The sequence below is a fragment of the Drosophila sechellia genome, chromosome X (genome assembly GCF_004382195.2).
Source record: "Drosophila sechellia strain sech25 chromosome X, ASM438219v1, whole genome shotgun sequence".
NCBI classification, from domain to species: domain Eukaryota; kingdom Metazoa; phylum Arthropoda; class Insecta; order Diptera; family Drosophilidae; genus Drosophila; species Drosophila sechellia.
The window spans coordinates 16,414,203-16,437,242 of NC_045954.1; the positions used below are offsets into that span (position 1 = coordinate 16,414,203).

A 23,040-nucleotide genomic window follows, 5' to 3' on the forward strand; every position below is an offset into this window, starting at 1 on the left:
TTTAAATATACGTTTTTCAATGCTATGCGTGTTCAAAATTAAAAGGCTATATACTATTTCTTAAATGTGATTGTGAGTTGTAAATCCAAAGATCTATTTGGTGTGTTTAGTCGTAATCCCTACTGACATATTCATCACTTAATTTCTTGTGCGAGAATGGCACAAATTTAACTTTTAGTTTCTCCAATCTTTGGTTTTTTCCACATAATAAATTAAACGCGACGTCTTAAGATTAGAATGGAAAACATGATCTTCCTTTTCTCATCTGCGATATATCATAAGGTTTCTTCGTGTTTTACTTGTACATACAATATGAAACCAAACAACCTAAAAATATAATAACCTTTGAAAGGGTATACAAAAGTTATACTCTTAAAGGATTAACTTTCCATATTTCTTATTTCCCGTTTTTTGTTTAAGCCAGTGTTGTTAATGTATTCAAACGAACACGAAAGGAATCTGATTAGTGTATTAAAAGTGAAATTTGTATTACTATTTCGTTGCTTAACTATTTTATTTGTTTAATGTACTTTGCTCTGCAAAAGCAAAGTGCAGCTGAAAGCTGTAATATCTAATCGGTGAATTACACATGTGCATATTTACAACTAATTCAGTGATTTACTGATAAGATGGCAGCATTCGTGATAAGAGCAGCCTGCATGGATCTCCCATCTCTTTCCTATTGACTTGGGATTCTAGCTCATCGTATTCAATGCCTCCTCAAATGGACCCGCAAAATTCAAAAGGCCGGCGTTTCTCGCATTTAGTCATATTCAAAAATATACATGTTTTTTTTTTTAATTTCGTTCTATGATTTAATTTAAAGTTAGCTAGAATGCTGCTTATAGTGCCATCTTTCGACCCTCTATCGATATCTCAACTGCCCTGCGGCTCTCCTTCAGTCGCTTTGAGTCCAGGAAACGTTTCATGTGCTTCTCGTAGCGGTTTGGCTTGCGTTTTGTCGACTGAAATGGGAACCAATGAGATCAAATGAATAAGAGGAGACGAAAGCCAGGGCGCTTAATGCTGGACTACTAACCGCGGAGACTTCACCCTCGACGGTTGACTTAGGGCGGATGACGTAGTCCTTGTTGGAGGGCATGGGAACACGGGCGCGAGCCACCCAGCCGGGATCTCCGGGACGCAGCAACTTGTCCTCGTTGGAGAGGGTCTGATTTAAGGTAGGTGCTTTGCTGCTGGAGGAAGGCTCTGGATCCGGACTCTTATGCCGATGACGCGACATCTGCGCCAAATCGCGCTCCTGACGCTCCTCCTTGCTCATCGCTGAGAAGTTGCAGCTAACGTTGAATATCGGCCGAGCCCATTCGGAAATCAAGCGACCAGCGCGATCGCGATTCGACTTGGTCTCCTGGGGGTGTTTGTACAAGTACATCACAGCCTTGCCAATGCCCGACTGTTTCAAGAGTCCCTTTTCAATGGTAGGAAACTAAGGGACGAGATCCCATGCATGAGAAGCCATAATATAATATAGAATAATCTATATACTTACATCTGATAACAGTTTGAGAATACTCTCGCGTATCTGAAGACATGGCAGACTTTTGTTTGGCAGGGGCGCTAGCCAATCTGTAAGTACATTGAGTATGTTGTGCTCCAAGAAGGCCAGCTGCAAGTGCTTCTTGATCAGCTGAGACATCACTTGCTTCAGCATGGAAATCTTCTTCGTGGCCGGCTGACCTGTCATGTTCAGCTGACGGTCGTCGTCCGAGGCGTTCTTCATGCTGACGATAAGCTGATCGATCAGATCATCGTTGTCGTTGATCAGATCAATATCGCGCTTGCGACGACGCACTCGCTTCTCCTCCTTCTTTCTCATGAGCATAGCATCAAAGTCGGAAATAAAGTTACTGTTCCTGCAATGGCATTTAATGTAGGGTTAAAATATATTCGCCTGAAGGAAACGAAGTCTTACTCTGGTTCATTTGAAATTGGTGTGTTCTCATCGTCAGAGCTCTCTGTGATTTTGTCTTGTGATTTCTCTTTGCCTATCCCATTGTCCTGCTCATCCTCTTCATTGTCTGTGTCCGTGATTTTTACACGCTTCTTTGTCACCTTCGGTCCGTCGTCTACATTGAAATAATACATTAATTAAGAGCCTTTAAAAGTTGTAGCCAATATTTACCATCAGAATCGCTGATGGCCAGTCTTTTTCGCCTGGAAGCAGTTTGGGATGTGGCACTACCGGACCGAGACCGGGATCCCTTTCGCGAACCACCGCTAATGGAGCGGCTGCGGGAGCGGGAACCGCTTCTAGAACGCCTCGATCCGCGCTTAGATCCGCTCCTGGAGCGCCTGGATCCACTTCTAGAGCGCCTGGAACCACTCCTAGAGCGCCTGGATCCGCTTCTAGAGCGTCTAGAACCACTTCTGGAGCGCCTGGATCCACTTCTCGAGCGACTGGATCCACTTCTCGAGCGACTCGATCCGCTGCGGGATCGTCTCGATCCACTCCTCGATCGCCTGGAGCCCGAGCCACTGCGCGAACGACTGGATCCGCTCCTAGAACGTCTGGAGCCACTGCGTGAGCGTCTAGAACCACTGCGGGAACGGCGAGATCCGCTGCGAGAGCGCGCCGATCCACTGCGAGAGCGCCTGGATCCGCTCCTAGAACGCCTGGATCCGCTCCTAGAACGCCTGGATCCGCTCCTAGATCGCCTGGATCCGCTCCTAGAACGCCTGGATCCGCTTCGGGAGCGAATGGAGCCACTTCGGGAGCGTTTAGAACCACTGCGTGAGCGCCTGGAGCCACTTCGAGAACGCCTTGATCCAGATCCACTGCGAGATCGTCTAGATACGGAGCCGCTTCTCGAACGTCGGGAACCGCTCCGCGATATATTTGAGCGTCTAGAGCCGGACCTACTGCGAGATCGCTTAGATCCACTGCGGGAGCGACGTGACTGCTTAGAGCCACTGCGGGAGCGACGTGATCCACTGCGGGATCGCTTAGATCCACTGCGGGAACGCCTGGAGCCGCTGCGTGATCGTCTAGAGCCACTGCGGGATCGTCTAGAGCCACTGCGCGATCGTCTAGAGCCGCTGCGCGAACGTCTGGACCCTGCAGGCGATCCCGGTGCTGCGCCAGAATGACGGGAGCCACTGCGGGACGGAGCGGAGCCGCTCCGCGACCGACGGGAACCGTTTAGGGACTGCTTGGAGCCACTGCGCGAACGCCGGCCACTGGCTGCCGAGTGCACCGATCCGCTGCGGGACTTATGGGATCCGCTTCTCGAGCGGGATGCGCTCTTCCTGGTAGCACTGCGACTGCGACTACGCGAACGGTCGGCGATGGCCTCGGCATTATCATCACCATTCTTGGGTGCCGGCGAAGGAGACTTGCTCTTGCTCTTCTCTGGCAATACTGGCTCCAAATTGGTTGCGTCGGGATTGGTATCTTGAATTTCCTTTAGCTCCGCTTCTGCGGCCGTGTCTGTTGTGGTCTTCTCGAGTGGCTCGGATAAGGTGTCGGCTTCGTCGCCGCCGGCCTTTTCTGAAAATTAATTGTATAAAATGGTTAAACAAGAATTTCCATTTAAGAATCAATTTGGTAATCAACCTATTTCAGACGTTTCCATTTCGTACTAATTACTCTAATAAATTTGTTGTAGTGCACAACTAAATTTGCCTACTCAGTTGATCAAACTGACTTCAGGCTCCAAATAATGATTCCTGCAATGGCTTATAAAATACGACGCGATTTTATTGCTCGGCATTTGTCAGGGCCAGTGGAACGAATGGAAATGGAACCGCAACGCTTGTGGTGCACGCATACACTCATGCATACACGCTGTTTAGGGCCCTTATACACGGCAAGCCTTTTGTTATCGATAACAAATCTTCTATGATATAATATCTGAAATAACTTATTCTATAAAACATTTAGGTCCATAAGTAAAATATCAAAATGACATTTATCTTTGGACAAAAGTTTTGTTTTAAAAATACATTGCGACATCAAGGTTACGTGTCAAGAAGTACGATATTAATCCTTGACAATCGATAACCAAAATTATAAAAATAGATTTAAGTTGTTAAATCAGAATGAAAACTAGGTATTCTACATATTCATAGTCATTACGATTACGTATTTTTACCGCTCTTTCTTGAATTAAAAATATATAATGCATTTTATATAAATAAATTTGAAATCTGAGGATTATATTTGCTAATAAATTTTATAAATAAATTATTTATATGCTACCAACATTTGCATTCAATTAATCGCGATTTCCGATCTTACACAGTTTTTATGTTTCAATTACTCTTGTTTAAACAAAAGATATCGAAAACTTAGCGTTATCGAATTGGCATCCACCCACTTGAAATGCCCCATCCCTAAATTTCTAATAAGCAAACCAAAACAATAATATTTTTAAATTTGGTAAACATGAAGGAAGAGCAAAGCTCTATGTGTACGAAAGCGCCGATGTCAGCTATGTAGTACGATTCTTATCTATATATTTTCTATGTCAGCTATGTTTGCCGAGGATATCCTACGGGATTATGGCTCCTTCATATCGGAGCACGATGGGAAATTGAAATTATTGCGAGATAAAGTGCCAAATTGGGATGTTTCGGAGCCTGCACCGTGTGTATATATGTCGCCCGTGGTCGAGGTAAGCTTTATGGGCAGTGATTCCATGGCTCCGGACAGGAGCTTTGAGGAATCGGAGCTGGTGGCAAATAAACCGCTGACAACTCTGGCGAATCTGTGCAATCAGTGCAGAAATCTGTCCAGGAAGGCGAAGCGGTTCCAGCTGGCATTCCTTTTCAGCGACTTTCGATTAGATGATACGCTCCCGCCACATACCCCAACATCCGAGGGTTCCGCCGGCTTGGAGGGATCCTTGGTCCGCATGAGCAGCTCCATGGACTTCTTCTGCCAGGTTTACTTCCTGCTCAATCGCATGATTGTGATACTCCAAAACCTTTGGAGACAAATAGCCGCGTCTGTTAGCGTCCCCATGGACATCAATGAAGTCCACATATTCGTAAGTCAACGATCGAACTCGCAGGAAGTGTAGTAACCAATTGAAGTCGAATCTTGCAGGCTGTCTTTGATGCAATGACTGAGTTACTGGAACACATAGTAGTATTCAATGAACTGGCGAACCAATCGAAGATATCCACCATGTGGGCGCTGTACAAGAAATGGCTGTTGAACCTGTCCAATAGCCAATCAGCGAACTTGGAGCTGAACGGCCTCAGTACGTCGCTAGTGGATATAGAGAATCTGATCACCAAGGATTTCTTTCGGGTAAGTCAAAGAAAAACGTGAATGGTACCCGCTTTCATGCATATTTCCAAACAGATTCTACTGGACAGCTTGATGGAATTGAAGAAGCAATTTGGCCTGAATAGTGTTAGCCCCATCACCCAGCATTCCAATGCCTATATTCGTAGGCAGCTTCTCGACGTCGATGCGAATCCGAGTAACGAACTTAAGAACTATGAGGATCCCAAGCACATCATTCGCCTTACCACCTTCGTGGTGGTGGTCCATGAGCTGGGCATCCAGATGGAGGGAAAACTGGTCAAGAATGTGGTCGATTTGGTGGCCAGGCATAGGCAGGTGCCTCTCAACCGCAGCGTTTTCTGGTCGCCATACGGATTCCTCTCTCTACATGCCAAAACGCTGATGAAGTCGTCAGTCCGATCGCAAGATGGACAAGGCCCAAAGGTGCATAACACAGTATTGGAGAAGTTTAGGCTTAGCGATCAGAGGACCTGTCGCCAATTGGGCGTCCAAATATCGCTGTGGTCCATCCAAATGCAGAGGGTATTCGATGTGGGCGTCTTTGGACACCTCAAGACTTTCCTGCAGTTGATTCTCAATGGACACTCCTATGCCGATCAAGTTAGCCTGCTGGCAGTCGCGCTAATCAATCGCCACGTGGCTCTGATGACGCCCATGACCAGGAACGATTGGATCGTTGTCTCTCGATTGCTGCAGTACCTGAAGGTCATTCAGAAGACCTTTGAGTCAAACCAAATCAATTTCGTGCGCTTCATCAGCTCACTGATACAGTGGCAGAAGCAAAAGGTCATTCACCTGCTGCACACAACGAAAAAGAAGATAGTTGTCCTCAAATTGCTGCAGCGCAAGATCAACTTTTTGGCCACAATAAAGCTGGCCGAGAAGTCCATTATGGGATTTCCGAGCAAGCAACGTTTGACTTTCGTAAATCTAGCCCTCGGGGAATTTCTGGATAATCGCCTCCTGCCCGCCGACAATCAAAAGTTGATCAAATCGATTCTACACCGTGTTAATAGCATCAGCGACATTATGCGGAATATTGGAGGACAACTGAACGCGTCGGAGTCTTCGAGTCTGGTATATAATCACTGGTTTCTGGACACTTCGGTGCTGAAGGAGTACACTAAACTCCAACGCAATCCCTACTCCTTGCAGGTTGGTTTCTTACTTGATTTGTAGCAAAGCAACTTCATGTTTATGACATCTATCATCTGCAGAACCTCGTGTCGGTGAGCCATCATCTGGACAAGATCATGGCCATGTTCAGGGGTTCAAGGTGTCCCAAGCAATCAGCGAATGATTTGATCATTGAGTTTTTGAGCAACCACCTGGAGTTCTTTCTGCGCGTGGAGGCCCTTTCGCATCTCTTCCAGAGTCAGGATCAACCATTCCAGCAAAGTGCCTTAGACTATCGTCTCTGCATCAATGCAGTTGCAGTTGAAAACGATGGTGAATACGATATTATAAAAGGTAAGATATTGGCCATTGGTTACTAAACTGAGAGATCATGTGAGATTCATTATTGTATTTCAGATCATCTTGAGAACTACTTCACTGCCACGTTCTACAACTTAACGACAATCGCTCCGCACGACTGGAAATCGTATGAAAAGATGCGTCATTTGGCAAACAAGGTGCTGCAGCTGCGTCCCATCGATGACCATTTGCCCAACCAGATAATTGACCAGGTAACCAATCAAATCACCAATTACCAATCTCTTCTTTTAACCAAACAATGCTTACCCACTTTCAAGGGCATAGACGTGCTGCAGATCATGCGGAATATACACACCTTCGCCTCCTCGTATGCCTACAACATGAACCTGCAGGTGTTCGTGGAGACGCACAGCAGGAGCAAGCACCTGGACATCATTGGCACCCGGCACGTGGCCAACTCGGTGCAGACGCACGGCACCGGTATCATCAACACCACCGTCAACTTTATATACCAGTTCCTGCGCCAGAAGTTTTACACCTTCTCCACCTTCCTCCACGACGAGCAGATCAAGTCGCGGCTGCTCAAGGAGCTGCGCTTTCACACGGAGCACAAGCAGAGCAAGTCCTATCTGTCGTATCCCTATGAGCGCGCCGAGAGTTTTCTTAAGAAGATCAGAAGGCTGGGCTGCTCCAACAATGGCGAGACGTATATGGATCTGTTCAGGAAGGTTATCACACAAGTCGGTAGGTTAAAGACCATAACTCAACAAAATGCTTAAAATATAATCGTAAATATTGCTTTTAGGCAACGCTGTGGGCTATGTGCGCCTCCTGCAGGCGGGAAGCAAGAATGCCAACTTCCGGAATCGCTCGTATAAAACCAGATTCGACAGCAACTTCAGTTGCGTGGGCTCCAAAGTGCACGACGCCACGGAGGGTTCCATCAGGGAGTACGAGAAGAGCCTCGGTCACATGAAGGAGTGCTATTCCGATAGCACAAACTACTTCAAGGTGCAGTCTACGATCTTAACAAGTTGGGTAACCGTAGCCAGGCTTAACTCATGGATTTATATTGCAGCTTCTACTGCAAGGCTTCCAGCCCTTTCTGTGCAATCCACATAACCACCACCTGCGAACCTTCTACCTCATCACACCGGCGCTCATCATGAACTACATTGACTACCGGGTCAAGCAGAAGCTGAAGATCTACAAAAAGGACCAGGCCAAGATCTCGCTGTTCGAGGATGGCTTCGCCATCGGCCTGGTCTACATTCTCAGCATGTTGAACCAGCAGACGGAGTTCCATGAGCTCGGCTGGAGCCAGACGATCACGCAGCACCTGAACGCAGAGCGCTCCAAGGTGCGCGACATCTTGGCGGGCCAGCAGCGGACGGCGCCGGAGCAGCTGGACGAGAAGCTCTGCCAGACGGTGGCGATAACCGAGCGACATGTGAACGCATACGAGCATGAGTACAATCTACTGTACGCCACCTTGAGTAGCTCCGAAATATTCTTCCAATAAAAGATGCCCATTTACCAAAACCAAAGCTCCCAGCCAGCAGTGACAACAATTTAGTAGTTGGTTGCCGTTTATTTAGATTTATTAAGACGAAAATACAATTCCGATTCCGGTACATAGCGTAGAACGTTGGTATATATATATATATGCAATTAGATAATCAGCATTACTATTACTATGATTAGTAGTAAGCCAACATCAAAAGATCAAACATTTTTCTAAGCCCCTCGACTCTCGTCGTCTCATTGTTTTTCTTTTTGGTGAATGGAAATGTTAAAGTTACAGATTTAATGCATATTATATAGCCATTTTGAACGCTGTGGGCTCTAATTATATTCAATTTTGGCCCCCATATACAATTGATTGGCCAAAGGAAACCCAATGGGAATATAGTTAAACATGTCTATTGAAAATATGTTGGTTTGTTATGTATTTTTCTCGTAATATTACAGTTCAGTAATTGGTAAAAAAAAATGTTTTGGAGAAAATGCAAATGGTTTTCGTCTTAACAGATTTTTCTTCTTGCAATGTTGCTGCTGTTGCTTTTGCATCGCACCTTCTTAAAGGGAACCAGAGTTAGCCACAATGATCTTCTTGGAGGTCTTGCCGGACTGCGATCCATAAGATTCGATCTTCTTGACCACATCCAGTCCCTCGACGACCTCGCCGAAGACGACGTGCTTGTTGTCCAGCCAGGCTGTCTTAACGGTGCAAATAAAGAACTGGGAGCCGTTCGTATTGGCGCCAGCGTTGGCCATGGACAGGATGCCGGAGCCGGTGTGCTTCAGCTCGAAGTTCTCATCGGGGAACTTGTTGCCGTAGATGGACTTGCCGCCAGTGCCGTTGTGGTTGGTGAAGTCGCCACCCTGGCACATGAAGTTGGGGATGACGCGGTGGAAAATGGAGCCCTTGTATCCGAATCCCTTCTCGCCGGTGCACAAGGCGCGGAAGTTCTCGGCTGTCTTGGGAACGACATCGGAGCGCAGCTGCAAAATACAAACAAAAGGGGAGGAACTCCGTTAGTAAATAAGAAATTAATACTAACAAAAATAAGCGAACAAAGTATGACTTTCAAGCAATTGAGTTCTTCAAGGTTTGTTTATGCCGATTCGGATGACCTTGCGACTACTATTTGTTTTTTTTTTTTTTTTTTTTGAAGACTGGACAATTTTCTGTTTAATTCATGTCGAGCGGTAGTGAACGGCGATCAGATGTTTTTCGGCGCCGCGTTTTTTTTTCATCGCCATTTTTAGCCCTTTGATAATGCATGCATATGTACATATGTATGTACATATATCTATACCAAGGAAATAAATATATATGTATATAATGCACAGAACTTGCAAATGCACTAGAATTTGCGCAATTTTCCAATTCACCAAAGTAATCGAGACAATTGTATAAATTAGTGAAGTAAATGCTTTTCCTAATGCCGCTTCCCTATAAATCTTCAATTGTTTAGTGTAGTAATTCGGCGTGAAGTGCAGACTTTTTCGCGCACTGCATGTATGTATGTACAAGTGTACATACAATATGTCCTATTGGAAGGCAAATCCTAGACATGTGGCTTTGGTTTACTTCGCGGGCAATGACTTTATTCCCAGGCCACTAAAAATATACAACAAGCATTTGCGTTTCCTATTCTTTTTCTCTATTCAAAAATTAGGTGTACATTACATCATCGGCGGAATTAATCGTTAGTTCATGTTTGCAAACGGGTTTACAGAACTCGCGCATTCACACCCGAATATCTCTGTGTGTACACTGTACATCTGCGCGTACATTACCCGCATGCACACATGTACATATGCATGCACGAATAGAACATACAGACGCGATACGCGAGTGACCGCTTGGAGGTTATGTTCGTGTATTGATCTGCATGTGTGTATGGGTATGGGCCACACATACGCAGACCACGCCGGAATGTACATATATAGCACACATGAACAGATGCATATAAAATACCGGTAAAAATTGCACACCATTTCGGCCAAAGTTTGCCGACACGTCAATTAAATTAAGGAAAATTCCATTCTATAAAGATAATGCCACCAAATGGCCGATTTGCGGGGGGTGGTGTTTGTTGCTTGCCTGTATGCTCAAAATTCAGCGATGTAGAGATAATTATAGAGATTTTCCAATTAAACGCGCCTGTCCAATTGGGTTGGAAAATTGAAAATTTACCCATAGCGCATTGTCATGCAATTACTCATGGAAAATAATTGCACTTGTCGCTTGTAAATTACAGGGCGAGTTTGCGCTGTGTGTATATTTGGTACAAGTTTTAAATCCGTAAAAAAAAAAGAAAAAAAAAAACGGTATGTACTTAGCACCAGCGGCAAATAGTGTAAAACACAGTCTTAGACCTAAATGCGGAAGAAATAGCTTTATGGAAAATCACGTGTTTTTCACTTTCTGGTCAAATGTCACAAAAAAAAACCTCAACTTAAGTTTATAATTAAAAAAAAAAAAGAAGGGCAAATAACTCACCTCCATGACGATCCGACCGAGGGGCTCGTTGTCGGCGGTCATATCAAAAAACACCCTAGGCAAAGTACTCATCTTTGACGCTTTCGAATATTCGCGAACAATCTGAATTCCAAACTGCAACTGACCCCTATTCGCACTGCACGCTGACGAAGCTAGGGTTATAGATTTCTTAGCTAAAATGGCGGACTCTGCAATCTGAAATGCCGCTGCCGACCTGTGCCGAAACTGTCGAATCAGAGTTGCACAAAAAGAGACCATCGTGTATGGCGTGCGACCGCATGTACGATACTACGATATCGTTCCGTGCGTTCCATTCCGCGCGTTTCGCCGCTGCTGCGGTCGCAGCAATTGTTACATCACTTTAGGGCGCCCATAAACGCACTTTTTGCTGCCCCATTCCCCCACCAAAACGGTTAAATGGTCGCGTTCATGCACCCTTTTTATAATTGTAATAATAAATATATACATTTACTTGGGCTCTTCTGAAACTGCCAATCCAAACAACGCATTCGATTTCGTTCAGTTAATATCTTACAAAATAATCACAGCCTCGTAATCAGCGATCACTTATAAAAAATTAAATATTATTTGCTTATAAAGAGCCATTAAAACATATAACTTAAAATTTAAATAAACTCAAGATAGAAAACTATTAAAAAATTAAGATAATAGAAACATAGTGGTCACTTTGGCCACTTTATAAACCCAAAAATCACGGTGAAATCACGCGATTATTATAAAGACTTTTTAAGCAGCATTTGTTAGGGCATTTTTTTCTCTTTATATATAGCTAGATCTATAGCTTTTTTAAAATATATGTATTAATTATTTTTATACATGTATTCATTATTTTAAATTACTTATTTTAAATATTTACCTTTCGATAGTTTAATTGTGCGTGTCGCATTTTCTATTATGTCATTTTAAAACTTTAGTAAAGCTAATAATAGTGTTTTTATACATTATTGTAAATAAAAAAGAGCGACGTTGCAACTATAAGCCATTTAAAGTATTAAGTTTTAGAAACTTTTATATGTGATTTGGAGAAACGATGAAAAAGTGTTAACAAATTAAATAAGAAAATAAACCCCATTGTTTTTTTGTTTAAATGGCAAGATGAAAATACAATTGATCTAAAATAAAAAGCGTGTAATAATACAACAGCGTGTTTCAAAATTATTTTTCGATTATTTGAAATGATTACTCACAAATAATCAGCAATTATCGGAACGTTTTCAAATTTGTTTCCGCTTTTTCCCGCGCCATTTGATGCGGTTATTCTGCCGCGAAATTTGAAAATGCCGTTCAAGGCGAAAACTAGTTGGTGATTCATTTCTGAAAACGTAATGAATGCAGCTGCAGGTTCTCAACTACTTTTCACCACCTAATTGACCTTTAACTCCCATTTGAAATGTTTCAAATTTGTTTGTTTGTATTTGTTTTCAAATTTATCACTTTATTACTACAATAATGATACGTATATTCATTTACAAAACATATCCATTCATTGTTTACACATATATAGCATTTAATTTCCCAAACCCATACCCGATCCACTATAAAATAGTGAGATTACCATTTGCTGCCTTCAGTGAAATACGAGATTTAATACAAACCCAACTCGAATCAGAACCGCAAGCCCCACCTTTTCATTAAATTGAAATAAAGCATTAGATAAACGCATGACAAAGTTCAGAAGAAAATCAGAATCACAAGTAGAAGTAAAAGTAGAAGTATAAGCAAATGTTTACAAATACTACATACATACATACATCAACTGGCAATTAATTACATAAATTAGAAGCACCAAACAAAAACGATATGGCTAGCTGGCCGCCTGGAGCAGCAGCACCTTGACATGCGCATCCCCGAAAGCGGTTGAACTATGGACACCTGCTCCACGGCTACATGCATATTAATATAAGCGAAGCAAAAGCTTAAAAACAGTGATTATCGTGCTCTTTGATTAATCGCTTTGGATTGCCAAAGTCGATGCGTTGAGAAGGCGTTTTACAGATTCGGATTCGAGATATATAGCGGACGCCCAGACTTAGAACTAAGAAGACTTTTGTAGAGCGAATCGCAGGATAAGCAAAATGATGCCCACATGGGTCCACACTTGATGGAATGCCCGACTGCCTCCGCTGGCCGCAGCCGCAACTAGCGGGGATTTCTGATTGTCTCGGCACATGGTTTGGTTCCGGATGAAGTTGAACATGGACTCGACGAGATTCGCCGGTGTTATGTCCGAGCAGTTCTCCAGTTTACGGACCACACACGCCTGCAGAGTCAGCATCTCGTCGCACTGCTTCTGACCCACCGTCAGCTTGGGCATGCTCCTGATGCGGTTGTCCTGCAGATCCGACACGTTCAGGTACTCGGAGAACGTGCTGTTCACGCACTGCTGAATGTTGTCCTTCTGGGACTCAATGCATTCGGGTCCCTTTTCGGCAATGAACAGGGCTATCTGATCGCCATCCTTGTGGCAGACAAAGTTGAGCAGACTCTGGATGATCTGCTTGATGACATCCTGGCCCTCGCGCTCCTCCTGCACCAGGCAGGGCACCAGTTTGGCCGTGAACGCATCCACACACTCGACAGCATTGGAACGCCGGCTGCAGTACTTGTTGAAAACCACATCCAGTTCGCCCTTGGGCGACGCCTCCTGTATTTCCTGCTGCATTGCCGTGTAGTTGACAATGCCATTGAGGCACTCGGTTAGCACCATGAATCCGGACTCGATCTCACCGTACGCCTCGCCGCCCGCCTCCTCGCCGGCCACCTCGATGCATTTGTTGCGAAATAGCTCCTTGGCGTCATTCACGCTAAAGTTCGAGTTGCTTAGCTGGTCGGGCAGCTGGGTCTGGATCTGATCCAGGTCTAGCTGGGCCATTACGCCGGCAGTGGCGAGTATAACCAACCAAATGGCGCATATCGCATGGCTTACATATATCCTGTACATGATGTTGGCTGTATTTTTCGCACTCCTCTTTGTCTTTTTGCTTCCCTCCTCTTCCGTTATTCTCCTTTGCTTTAGTTTTTAAGCTCCAAGTTTTGCACTTTTGTTTGTGGTTGGTTCTATGCGCTTCAAGCAATCATATTTGTTCGTTTGCTCTAAACTTGTTCGAAATTTGTTTGAAATATGCCTATGCCTTGGGGCAATTGGAAAAAATTAATTTAATTAGGAAATCACTGAATGGAAATCCCAATTGGAGATTTTATCCCACCCGTCGGCTAGAGATGGCACTTCGGCGATTACGCTATCGATGCACCAGGTCTCTATCGGCTTGCCGTCGATAAAAGCGTGCGATCGATCTATCTCTAGTTCAAATGAACAAGTTCCCGTACAGATCAGTATTTATTCTAATCTTCAGTGTTCTTTTTTTTTATTCGACAACAAGCCTCAATTCAGCAAGTTGAAAGCGAGATATTTGTGTGTGGCTAGGGTGGCACATGTGCAATAACACAGTGGCAAGGCGGAGGGGACATGGCCTCCGCGGAGCAGAGAACCGAAGTGGACGCCCTCAGGATGGAGCCGATCTCGAAACTGAGCATGCTGCTCACTCTGGTGTCCATTCTGTGGCGCTTCGTCTCGATCTGCATCAACTGGAGCCTGGCGTACGCGTACTGGATGGAGGAGTCCTACGGATACTGCGCCTGGACCATTGGCTCCATTCTGGTGCCCATGGCGGTAACATCGGTCATATACATACACACGTATGTGGCATATCGCGAAAGCGTGTACTTCCCCCGAAATCTGCTGCTAAACGATATCTTGGTATTTGAATTTCAGCTTGAAGGTCGCCCATGCGGGCGAAAAACGCATTCTGGAGCGAGGGGTGTACTCAAATGCTGTGATCTCATATCTCTTCCGCGATGTCTATGTCTTAAACTATGCGTTAAAATACTCGGTGGCCAAGGAGCGCGATGACAAGCAGGCGGAGATCGAGTGAGTAAATGTGTCAGCTATTCATATATGGGTATATACTAGTTAATTGTAGCTTAATGCCCTAAATGGGCATAATGCCGTTTAGATTATCTTGTGTTTTCATCATAAGTGAGCACCTTAGAATGTTTGTAACGAATCTCTGAATTCTTATCTCACAGATATTACCAAAAACTCACGACGGAGGAGTGCAATGTTAGTTTCGTTCGACTATTCGATTCGTTTCTGGAATCAGCTCCGCAGAAAATACTTCAGCTGGCAATAATTTTGCGATCGACAAAGGAGCTCATATGTAATACGAAATGAATACTCAATATTAAGTGCTATATTTCAATTTATCTCTGCCTTAATTAAGTTAACGCATGCATAAGTAATTTAAGTTTACTTGGTGCTTAGTTCTGACGTTCACTTTCGCAAATCAAAGTCTACTGACTCTTTGATTGTAGCCAACGAAAGTGAAAATCAGAGTGGAAAGTCGTTGTATGCAATTACCCATTCAAATTTCTTTTCCCAGACTACCGACGGATTGCCATGGTCGTCTACTTCGGCAACATAGCGTGGTGCATCCAGGCGTACAACCACTCCAATCGCCTGGCCCAACTGGACAAACATGACATCGCGGCGAAGGGACGATTTCTGCAATTTCTCTTCCTGTTCTGCCTCACTGGTTAGTAGTTAGTAGTAGTAGTTAGCTGTATTGTTTAAAGTGTGTAGCATGCTTCTAGTTATTCGCCATTATATTTTGTAGTTTCGAGAACGCTTTGCATCGCGTATGTGGCCAGTATTTTCCCCATCGAAACGCTGATCACCTGCGCGACGCTCGCTTGCTTTTGCGGCACCATTGTGTTCTTTGTGGACTCGCCAAAGATCGCCGAATCCCGAATCATGAACTACCTGTACTGCCTGTGCTTCGGAGTTGTTTACCTATTTATTTTTACGCCCGTCAAGGATGCGCCCACCAAATATAAGTACGCTTTTTATCTCACATTCTGTTTGTTGCAAAACATCATCGCCTGCGCGTTGTACATTCCACTGTATCTTGCCACAGCCATAATTGCCTTGTATATTGTCGGCATTGTTTTGTTAATATTTTATTACGCGTACTGCCATCCAAATACCGTGCGTACTTATTTTTAGCATTATAGCATTATTAGTAGCATTTTGTATACTTGCAATAAACGTTGTTATGCCCACTTTTGATGCGCCTTTGATTTTCAGTTGGCTTAAGTTGGTTCCAGAGATGCTAAGTAATATTTATTTCCAACTAATATGTACATATGTTGCTTAAAAGTCTACGATTTTGTTTGCCAAGACGATATCATTATTATTATTATTAGACGATATACATACATATATGCAAATATCATTTCATTTCTAGATTTTCTATCGATATTTGACCATCGATTACTGGTAGTTAGGTTTTAAATTTAATTAGAACTTTTCTTTGTAGTGGAACAAGAACTGATGTATATATATAGATATATAATATAAATATGAACTATATGAATTGAATGTGACACTATGCAAGTATCTAACATGTATAGATCATGTATTCCAGTGTCATTAAAAAGATGTAGATGTCATATTTATCGGTTAATTATGTAATTAAGTTATTCTATCTTAATCTAACTGCAATGAGACTTTCTGTTCAACTATTTCCCAAATATTGATCAGCAAATGCATAATTGAATCGATCATTCCAGCTGCGCATGCGCAACGAGCCAAGATGGTGGAGTCGCGCATCTAAACTGGCGTATCTGGAACCAGTTGGCTGCGATGGAGTTTGGGGCGCAATTAAAACGGTTCCCGCAGATGAACCGAACGGAACCGGTTCGGGATCGCAGCTAGAGTTGGCTAAGCTAGTTGGCATTGTATATTTCATGCAGTTGGTTAACTTTCACTTCGGCTACGAAGGGCGGAGACCAAGGCAAATCGCAGTGGGACTAGGACTAGCAGGGATCAGGATAGCAACTCGAAAGCGGGAGTGATGCAAAGGATATCGAAGCCCAGAAGATGGCATCCAAATACGAGCGCATACTGAGCGATTGCAGGGCGAAGAACGTGCTGTGGGAAGACCCCGATTTCCCCGCGGTCCAGTCTTCGGTCTTCTACTACCAGACACCGCCGTTCACCTTCCAATGGAAGCGCATCATGGATCTGGCGGATAGTGGCTCCGCTACGGTGGCTGCCAACAGTTCGCCACCAGTGTTCCTCAACGAGACGGCGGAGTTCGATGTGGTGCCTGGCAAAATGGGCGATCGCTGGCTGGTCTCCTGCCTGGGACTGTTGAGTTCCCTGAGGAATCTCTTCTACCGCGTGGTGCCCGCCGATCAGACACTGGCCAGTGCCCACGGCGTCTTTCGTTTCCGTTTGTGGTGGTGCGGCGAGTGGGTGGAGGTACTGGTCGACGACCGTCTGCCCACCATCAATGGGCGGCTGGCGTTCATGCAGCCGCAGGCATCCAATTGCTTCTGGGCCGCCCTGCTGGAGAAGGCCATTGCCAAGCTGCACGGCTCCTACGAGGCCCTCAAGTACGGCACTCGTTCCGACGGACTCACCGATCTCCTGGGCGGCGTGGTCCGGCAAATGCCCATCCTGACGGACACCATCAGGCCGCAGACGCTGAAGGAGCTACTCACCACCACCTGCATCGTCACCTGCTTGGCCGACAAGAGCGCCACCGTGGCCAAGAAGAATCTTGCCGAGCGCATGCCCAATGGGATCCTGGTGAACGTTAACTACAGGTAGGTTACATGAGCTGAACAATCCATCTATCTACTACCTTCTAATGTTTTCCACTACAACGACCTTTTTGCTTTGGAACTTACAGACTCTCCAGCTTGGACAAGGTGAAGACCCTGATGGGTGACTCGGTGCAGCTGGTGTGCCTGAAGGACACGTTCTCGAGCAAGCCGTTCGGCGAGAAGACGCACTTCCTCGGCGACTGGTCACCGATGTCCAAGACGTGGGAGCGTGTGTCGCAGGTGGAGCGGGCGCGTCTCATCCGGCAACTGGGCCCCGGCGAGTTCTGGCTGTCGTTCTGCGACTTTGTGGAGATCTTTAGTACGATGGAGGTGGTGTACCTGGACACGGAGACGTCCAACGACGAGGAGATGCTCAAGAGTCGCCCGCTGCACTGGAAGATGAAGATGCACCAGGGCCAGTGGAAGCGAGGCGTCACCGCCGGTGGTTGCCGCAATCACGAGTCGTTCCACATCAATCCCCAGCTACTGATATCCGTGCAGGATGAGCAGGATCTGGTGATCGCACTCAATCAGCACACGGCCGTGGAGCCGAAGGTCATTGGCTTTACGATGTACACATGGGATGGCGAGTACCTGCTCAGCGAGTGCCTGCAGAAGGACTTCTTCAAGAACCATGTGAGCTACCTGAACTCGGACTACGGGAACACGCGGCACGTTAGCTATCATACGCACCTGGAGGCGGGCCACTACGTCCTCATACCGACCACCTATGAGCCGGCGGAGGAGGCACATTTCACGGTTCGCATCCTGGGCACCGGATCCTTCCGCCTCTCCTGTCTGGAGACGCAGACCATGATCCTGCTGGATCCATTTCCGGCACTCAAGACCACGGATGCCGAACGATGCGGCGGGCCGAAGGTGAAGAGCGTGTGCCAATATGAGCCCGTGTACATGCAACTGGCTGATGAGAACAAGACCATTAACTGCTTCGAGCTGCACGAGCTCCTGGAGGCGTGCCTGCCCAATGATTACATCAAGGGGTGCGCCAACATCGACATCTGTCGCCAGGTGATCGCTCTGCAGGACCGGAGCGGCAGTGGCCGCATCACGTTCCAACAGTTCAAGACTTTCATGGTCAACCTGAAATCCTGGCAAGGTGTCTTCAAGATGTACACCAAGGAGAAGGCGGGCATTCTGCGCGCGGAGCGACTGCGTGACGCCCTCTGCGACATCGGTTTCCAGCTGAGCACGGACATCATGAACTGCCTGATCCAGCGGTACATCCGCAAGGATGGCACGCTCCGGCTGAGCGACTTCGTTTCGGCCGTCATCCATCTAACCACCGCCTTCAATCAGTTCCATTTGAAGAACTACGGCCAGGTGAACGTGATCGAGGTGCATCTGCACGACTGGATCAAGAGCATACTGAGCTGCTAATCCACGGGGATTGGGTATCCGCTCCACTGAATTTCTAACGACACTCTCTTTTTTTTGTAATCCTGAGATTTATATACTGGTTAAGGATGACGATGATGTTGATGATGCTAATCTGCCAATCAAAAGCTAGTTTCGCTCGAACGATTTCTCAGTTTCGAATAACTTTCTAAACCAGCGAGACAATATACTCGTTTCTTTTAACTTCCCGTCTCGCTAGTTTCTGGAACTATAGCTTTCTTTCGGAGGCTAGAAGATCCCCTCTTCGGTGTAAATCCATATCTATATCTATATCTATATATATAGAATCGAGCGAAATGGCCAATGCGATTGCAGACTTAATGTACTACTGAGAATTTTATTATTATTTATTGTTCTTATGGCTAACAATTAAACGAGCGCTGAAGGCGAGACGTGTTTCAGAGTATTTTCAAAATCTATGTATGCTTATTTATTCCTGACCCCGATCCGGGCGCGAAGGACTCCAAGTGTTTGATTGGTAATAGCTATATGCAGATACATTAGTTGGCCTTTCCGATCAGCGTTAGTTGGATTATCTGATATAGTTTTATAGTTGCGGGTATTATTTATAAAAGACGTGTGTGTAGGTGTGTTTTACAAGCGAGTATTTCGTGCACGAGTATTATACATGGTACACCAGCGGATACAATCCATAGTGGGCTTAAAAGATGATCGCATGTGCGTGATTCTCAGTGGTAAAATGGGCTACGATTCCAGCGGATGTAATCCTGGACGCACTGCTCCTCTAATCCGCGAGAACAGCCCGCACTTGTGCCTCAATCTTTTAAAATAGTCTAAAATATCAGCGTGTATTCACTGCGTTCTGCAGTTTGTCTTGTGGACGACATGACCGGATCTCTCATCTCTATCTCCGAGAATCCCAATCCCAATCCCAATGGCCTCCATTCCAATTGACAGCGCATTTATATGGAGGTTCCGTTCTGGGAGGAGGCATCGCTGATGCGACGTGACAGCGTCGTCTTGCGGCTGATGGACTTGGTATTGCCGATCTGATTGGCGCTGGCGTGGTAATTGGAGCTCGAACCGCCGCTGGTCGGGGTGTCATTCAGTGATTCCACAGTTCGCATCGCCGAACGCTTCAGGGAGCCAGTCACTTCGTGCGGCTCCTGGTAGCCCGAGTCCATGTCATCATGGTAGGAGTCCATCAATGGCGTGGGATCCTCGTAGTCGTAGTCAACGAAGCCATTGTTGTCGAAGGACTGCAAACGGTCAGAAATATGAGTGATTGATGTTTTTTAAACTAAAGACACCTTAAGATAGGCCACATGACTTAGCCCAGTGCTATAGCATCATCCCTATCAGTTCACCAACCTTGACAAACGACTGCGAGTGCTTCTCGTAGCCACGGAACACCTGGCTGTGCGACTTGCCGCGATAGTCCACCGATTCGTAGTGCCCATCTTGCGAGTTCTCGATAATGAAGTGCCGGGTGCCATGAGGCGTTAGGGTGGCCCACAGGAGACGGCTATCGTTGACCAGCTGGCTCTGGAGCAGATCCCTACTGTTAGCCGTAGCGCAGGGATACAGAATTCCGCCGGATGTGAAGGCATTGGACTTGGTGGCCTCGCCCAGGGCATTAATGGCCGTCTGCTTGATATTGGCGTCGTGGTACGAGAAGAAGGAGCTGCTGCAATGGCAAAACGGATGTAGGAAATACGACCAAATCTCGGGCAAATCCATGACTTACTCTCTGCACCGCATCACGATGAGGGCCAGGAAGCAGCCGAACACAAAGATCCCGATGCAGGACGAGACGAACAGCCAGACGCTCTCCAGACTCTTGGAATCGCTCCGCACCAGCTCCATCAGCGCGTTCCCACTCTCGTTGTGCTGCATCCCATGGCCACACATGAAGGCGGCAAAGCACGGCTGCGACTCATTGGAGGGCACCAGAATGTCCACCGTCGCCGGCTTTGAGATTAGGAAGGACGGCAGCGGCGGCGGCGGCATCGATAGTATAAAATCCGGCGGTGGACCGGCCAGCTGATCACAGCTGCCCACACAATTTCCAAAGAGCATGTTCATCATGAAGCTGAAAGGGTACAGAGCACACATGTAACTACCATTGCATCAATGGGGCATACCCATGTACCCATGTCCCAGTCCAAGTCCCCCCCCCCCAATCAAATCCACCGCATTTTCATGTGTATCTGTGTTGTGTTCTTGGATTCACAACATCGTTTTTGGGGGTTGGTTTTCCACAACTAACTAGAAATCGACTAATCGCACCAAGCAATGAAATAGTTTTAACACTTGAGACCCACTAGTAGGTACTACTATGTAAATGAATGTACTAAAAGTCTTGTTTGTTTCGTATACACAAGTGCAAACAAAGTCATTAGCAGAAAATTCCTTTGCATTCCCATGGGTGTTGTGAAGATTATTTTGGACCCAGAGATTTGGGGACTTTGATAAGACACCAAGATGGTGGGAACCCTTTGGGAACCCATTAACTGGTAATTAATAATATTGCTTGCACTTGGGATTGAAAACACTTTCGAACCTTTCAACACAATGCCCTGACTTGAGTCAAGGAAATCCCAGTCAGAACTGAGTGGTAGTAACTATCCCAAATACTTGGCTCTCCTCTCCGGCGGAGGTGCGCGCGCATCTCCCCCGCCGTCGAATGGGAAAAGCCAGTAACTTGGCGATACCTTTCAGTCCGGGACAGTTACCCCCGTGCCTTTAGGACACACCCAGGTATACCCCTGTATATGCATGGCTACATGGTTATCAAAACACTAAGGACCTTTCAGTATTGGACACATATTTTGGTTTAGCTGCTCTACACAATTGAATTCCATCAAATATTAAGGATTGTTACTCTGTTCAGACTATAATGTTAAATTAATTTATTTTCAAAGATTTAATTACAAAATTTAACACTTGATAGCATTAAAGGAATTTTAAATTTCCTCCAAATTCTATTGTGAACTCTTTATGCAGTTTAATTTGGGAAAATTCTAAAATTTATTGGCCAAATCTTATATTTTCTATAAAAATTTAAAATGCTTTTGTATCAACCAAGACAAGATAAGTAACTAAGATAACCGCAAAACTCATTATAATGTACATGATCATTATTTATTCGAAACTATTGTTTAATCACAGCTAAAACTATCACATTAATAGTAGCCCCTTAAGATTTTCCTCATTTCCTCATTTCATTACAATAAATTGAGACATTATAAAAGTATTATCTATAGGCATCTTTTAGATGCCATCTAAGTAATGGTTAGCGTATATTTAAACATTTATACAAATTTGCAGCCGTCATTATAGGCTTTTTGTAACATGGGACTCAAAAAAAAAGAACAGAATCCAACTGAATGCAAATTCAGCCTATATATTTGGGTTTATAATATCGTTGTATTTATTTTTTATCAGTGTAGGTCATGACGACGCCAACAACTAGGGCCATAACGGTAAATCCCTGAGCCGCGATACGACTTCGCATCATCAGCTGCGACATCTTGCGATTGCCAGTGCGAAAGTTGTATAAGCCAGCTGTGAGCGCCGCTGTAGTGGCCAAACATCCTGAATGCATAAATGATAAACAATTGAAGCAATGAAAAGATATGTACATTGTTTTGTTTACATAACCCGGCAAACACACTCACCCAAGGGAACCAGCGGATTCTCCTTGATCTTGCGCTGCAGCTTCTCCTTGGTCGTTTCCACCTCGGCAACGGGGCCCAGGTCCTGCCGCAATTGTATCCAATCCAGTTCCTCCTCCGGAAGCGAGACTTGAATTTTGTTCGACATATCGCTCTTAGTCCCGGGCAATGTTAGTAAAACAATATTAAGCAAGTCAAATTATATTATTCAATTGGAGATGACACCAACGCTTACGATGTGCGTGCGTTCACACTATTTAAGCGATAGTTTTCTCAGGGCAATCACGACTTCCAACACGGAAAAACGTCAAGAATCGCACTGAAATTGAAACAAGCCATAAATTGAAAAACGTTTTTTTTTTAATTAACAACTCTCTTTTATTTTCTTTTTTAATATATTTTTTATAATATATATATATTATAATGGTTCACAGCCTTTAATAAAATTACAAATCTACCAATATGTTTAACATAATTTAACATAATAAAACTAGCAGCAAATAATACTTAAGTTCTCTAAGGAATAACTATACCTGAATTATTAGAACGACATTTTTTTAATCACTTAAAAT

The 23,040-nt window shown here is 45.0% G+C and overlaps 8 protein-coding genes across 10 annotated transcripts; 3 read left to right on the plus strand and 5 right to left on the minus strand.

The window, feature by feature from the left end:
• Positions 1–495: 495 nt before the first annotated feature.
• LOC6617913 (IWS1-like protein) lies at positions 496–3,765 on the minus strand. Its single transcript, XM_002042185.2, has 6 exons — positions 3,575–3,765; positions 2,144–3,508; positions 1,934–2,087; positions 1,511–1,874; positions 1,040–1,447; positions 496–965 (listed from the first exon to the last, which is right to left on the minus strand). The coding sequence occupies exons 1-6, from the start codon at positions 3,591–3,593 to the stop codon at positions 843–845; spliced, it is 2,433 nt and encodes an 810-aa protein (XP_002042221.2). The 5' UTR covers positions 3,594–3,765; the 3' UTR covers positions 496–842.
• Positions 3,766–4,344: 579 nt separating this feature from the next.
• On the plus strand, positions 4,345–8,391 carry LOC6617916 (WASH complex subunit 4). The gene is made up of 9 exons (XM_002042188.2): positions 4,345–4,430; positions 4,492–5,009; positions 5,069–5,275; positions 5,330–6,430; positions 6,493–6,745; positions 6,809–6,963; positions 7,030–7,456; positions 7,518–7,723; positions 7,791–8,391. Exons 1-9 carry the CDS (start codon positions 4,406–4,408, stop codon positions 8,232–8,234), a joined length of 3,336 nt encoding a protein of 1,111 aa, XP_002042224.2. The 5' UTR covers positions 4,345–4,405; the 3' UTR covers positions 8,235–8,391.
• Positions 8,392–8,635: 244 nt separating this feature from the next.
• On the minus strand, positions 8,636–11,008 carry LOC6617917 (peptidyl-prolyl cis-trans isomerase). 2 transcript variants are annotated; one of them, XM_002042189.2, is made up of 2 exons: positions 10,725–11,008; positions 8,636–9,217 (listed from the first exon to the last, which is right to left on the minus strand). In XM_002042189.2, the coding sequence occupies exons 1-2, from the start codon at positions 10,980–10,982 to the stop codon at positions 8,792–8,794; spliced, it is 684 nt and encodes a 227-aa protein (XP_002042225.1). In that variant the 5' UTR covers positions 10,983–11,008; the 3' UTR covers positions 8,636–8,791. The 2 variants fall into 2 exon arrangements, with proteins under 2 accessions (XP_002042225.1, XP_032580852.1); XM_032724961.1 differs by lacking the exon at positions 10,725–11,008 and adding an exon at positions 9,762–9,809.
• A 1,151-nt stretch (positions 11,009–12,159) lies between these two features.
• On the minus strand, positions 12,160–13,980 carry LOC6617918 (27 kDa hemolymph protein). The gene has a single exon (XM_002042190.2). The coding sequence runs from the start codon at positions 13,684–13,686 to the stop codon at positions 12,781–12,783; it is 906 nt and encodes a 301-aa protein (XP_002042226.1). The 5' UTR covers positions 13,687–13,980; the 3' UTR covers positions 12,160–12,780.
• A 50-nt stretch (positions 13,981–14,030) lies between these two features.
• LOC6617919 (XK-related protein 6) lies at positions 14,031–16,460 on the plus strand. Of its 2 annotated transcripts, none has more exons than XM_032726270.1 (5): positions 14,031–14,441; positions 14,518–14,673; positions 14,832–14,962; positions 15,185–15,337; positions 16,374–16,460. In XM_032726270.1, exons 1-5 carry the CDS (start codon positions 14,212–14,214, stop codon positions 16,415–16,417), a joined length of 714 nt encoding a protein of 237 aa, XP_032582161.1. In that variant the 5' UTR covers positions 14,031–14,211; the 3' UTR covers positions 16,418–16,460. The 2 variants fall into 2 exon arrangements, with proteins under 2 accessions (XP_032582161.1, XP_032582160.1); XM_032726269.1 differs by lacking the exon at positions 16,374–16,460 and adding an exon at positions 15,419–15,868 and having other exon boundaries at positions 14,032–14,441.
• A 198-nt stretch (positions 16,461–16,658) lies between these two features.
• Positions 16,659–19,247, plus strand: LOC6617920 (calpain-C). Its single transcript, XM_002042192.2, has 2 exons — positions 16,659–17,414; positions 17,501–19,247. The coding sequence occupies exons 1-2, from the start codon at positions 16,684–16,686 to the stop codon at positions 18,810–18,812; spliced, it is 2,043 nt and encodes a 680-aa protein (XP_002042228.1). The 5' UTR covers positions 16,659–16,683; the 3' UTR covers positions 18,813–19,247.
• On the minus strand, positions 19,148–21,429 carry LOC6617921. The gene is made up of 4 exons (XM_002042193.2): positions 21,355–21,429; positions 20,539–20,883; positions 20,163–20,478; positions 19,148–20,050 (listed from the first exon to the last, which is right to left on the minus strand). Exons 2-4 carry the CDS (start codon positions 20,877–20,879, stop codon positions 19,754–19,756), a joined length of 954 nt encoding a protein of 317 aa, XP_002042229.2. The 5' UTR covers positions 20,880–20,883; positions 21,355–21,429; the 3' UTR covers positions 19,148–19,753.
• Positions 21,430–22,045: 616 nt separating this feature from the next.
• LOC6617922 (HIG1 domain family member 2A, mitochondrial) lies at positions 22,046–22,707 on the minus strand. The gene is made up of 2 exons (XM_002042194.2): positions 22,472–22,707; positions 22,046–22,388 (listed from the first exon to the last, which is right to left on the minus strand). Exons 1-2 carry the CDS (start codon positions 22,614–22,616, stop codon positions 22,225–22,227), a joined length of 309 nt encoding a protein of 102 aa, XP_002042230.1. The 5' UTR covers positions 22,617–22,707; the 3' UTR covers positions 22,046–22,224.
• Between the last annotated feature and the right edge of the window lie 333 nt (positions 22,708–23,040).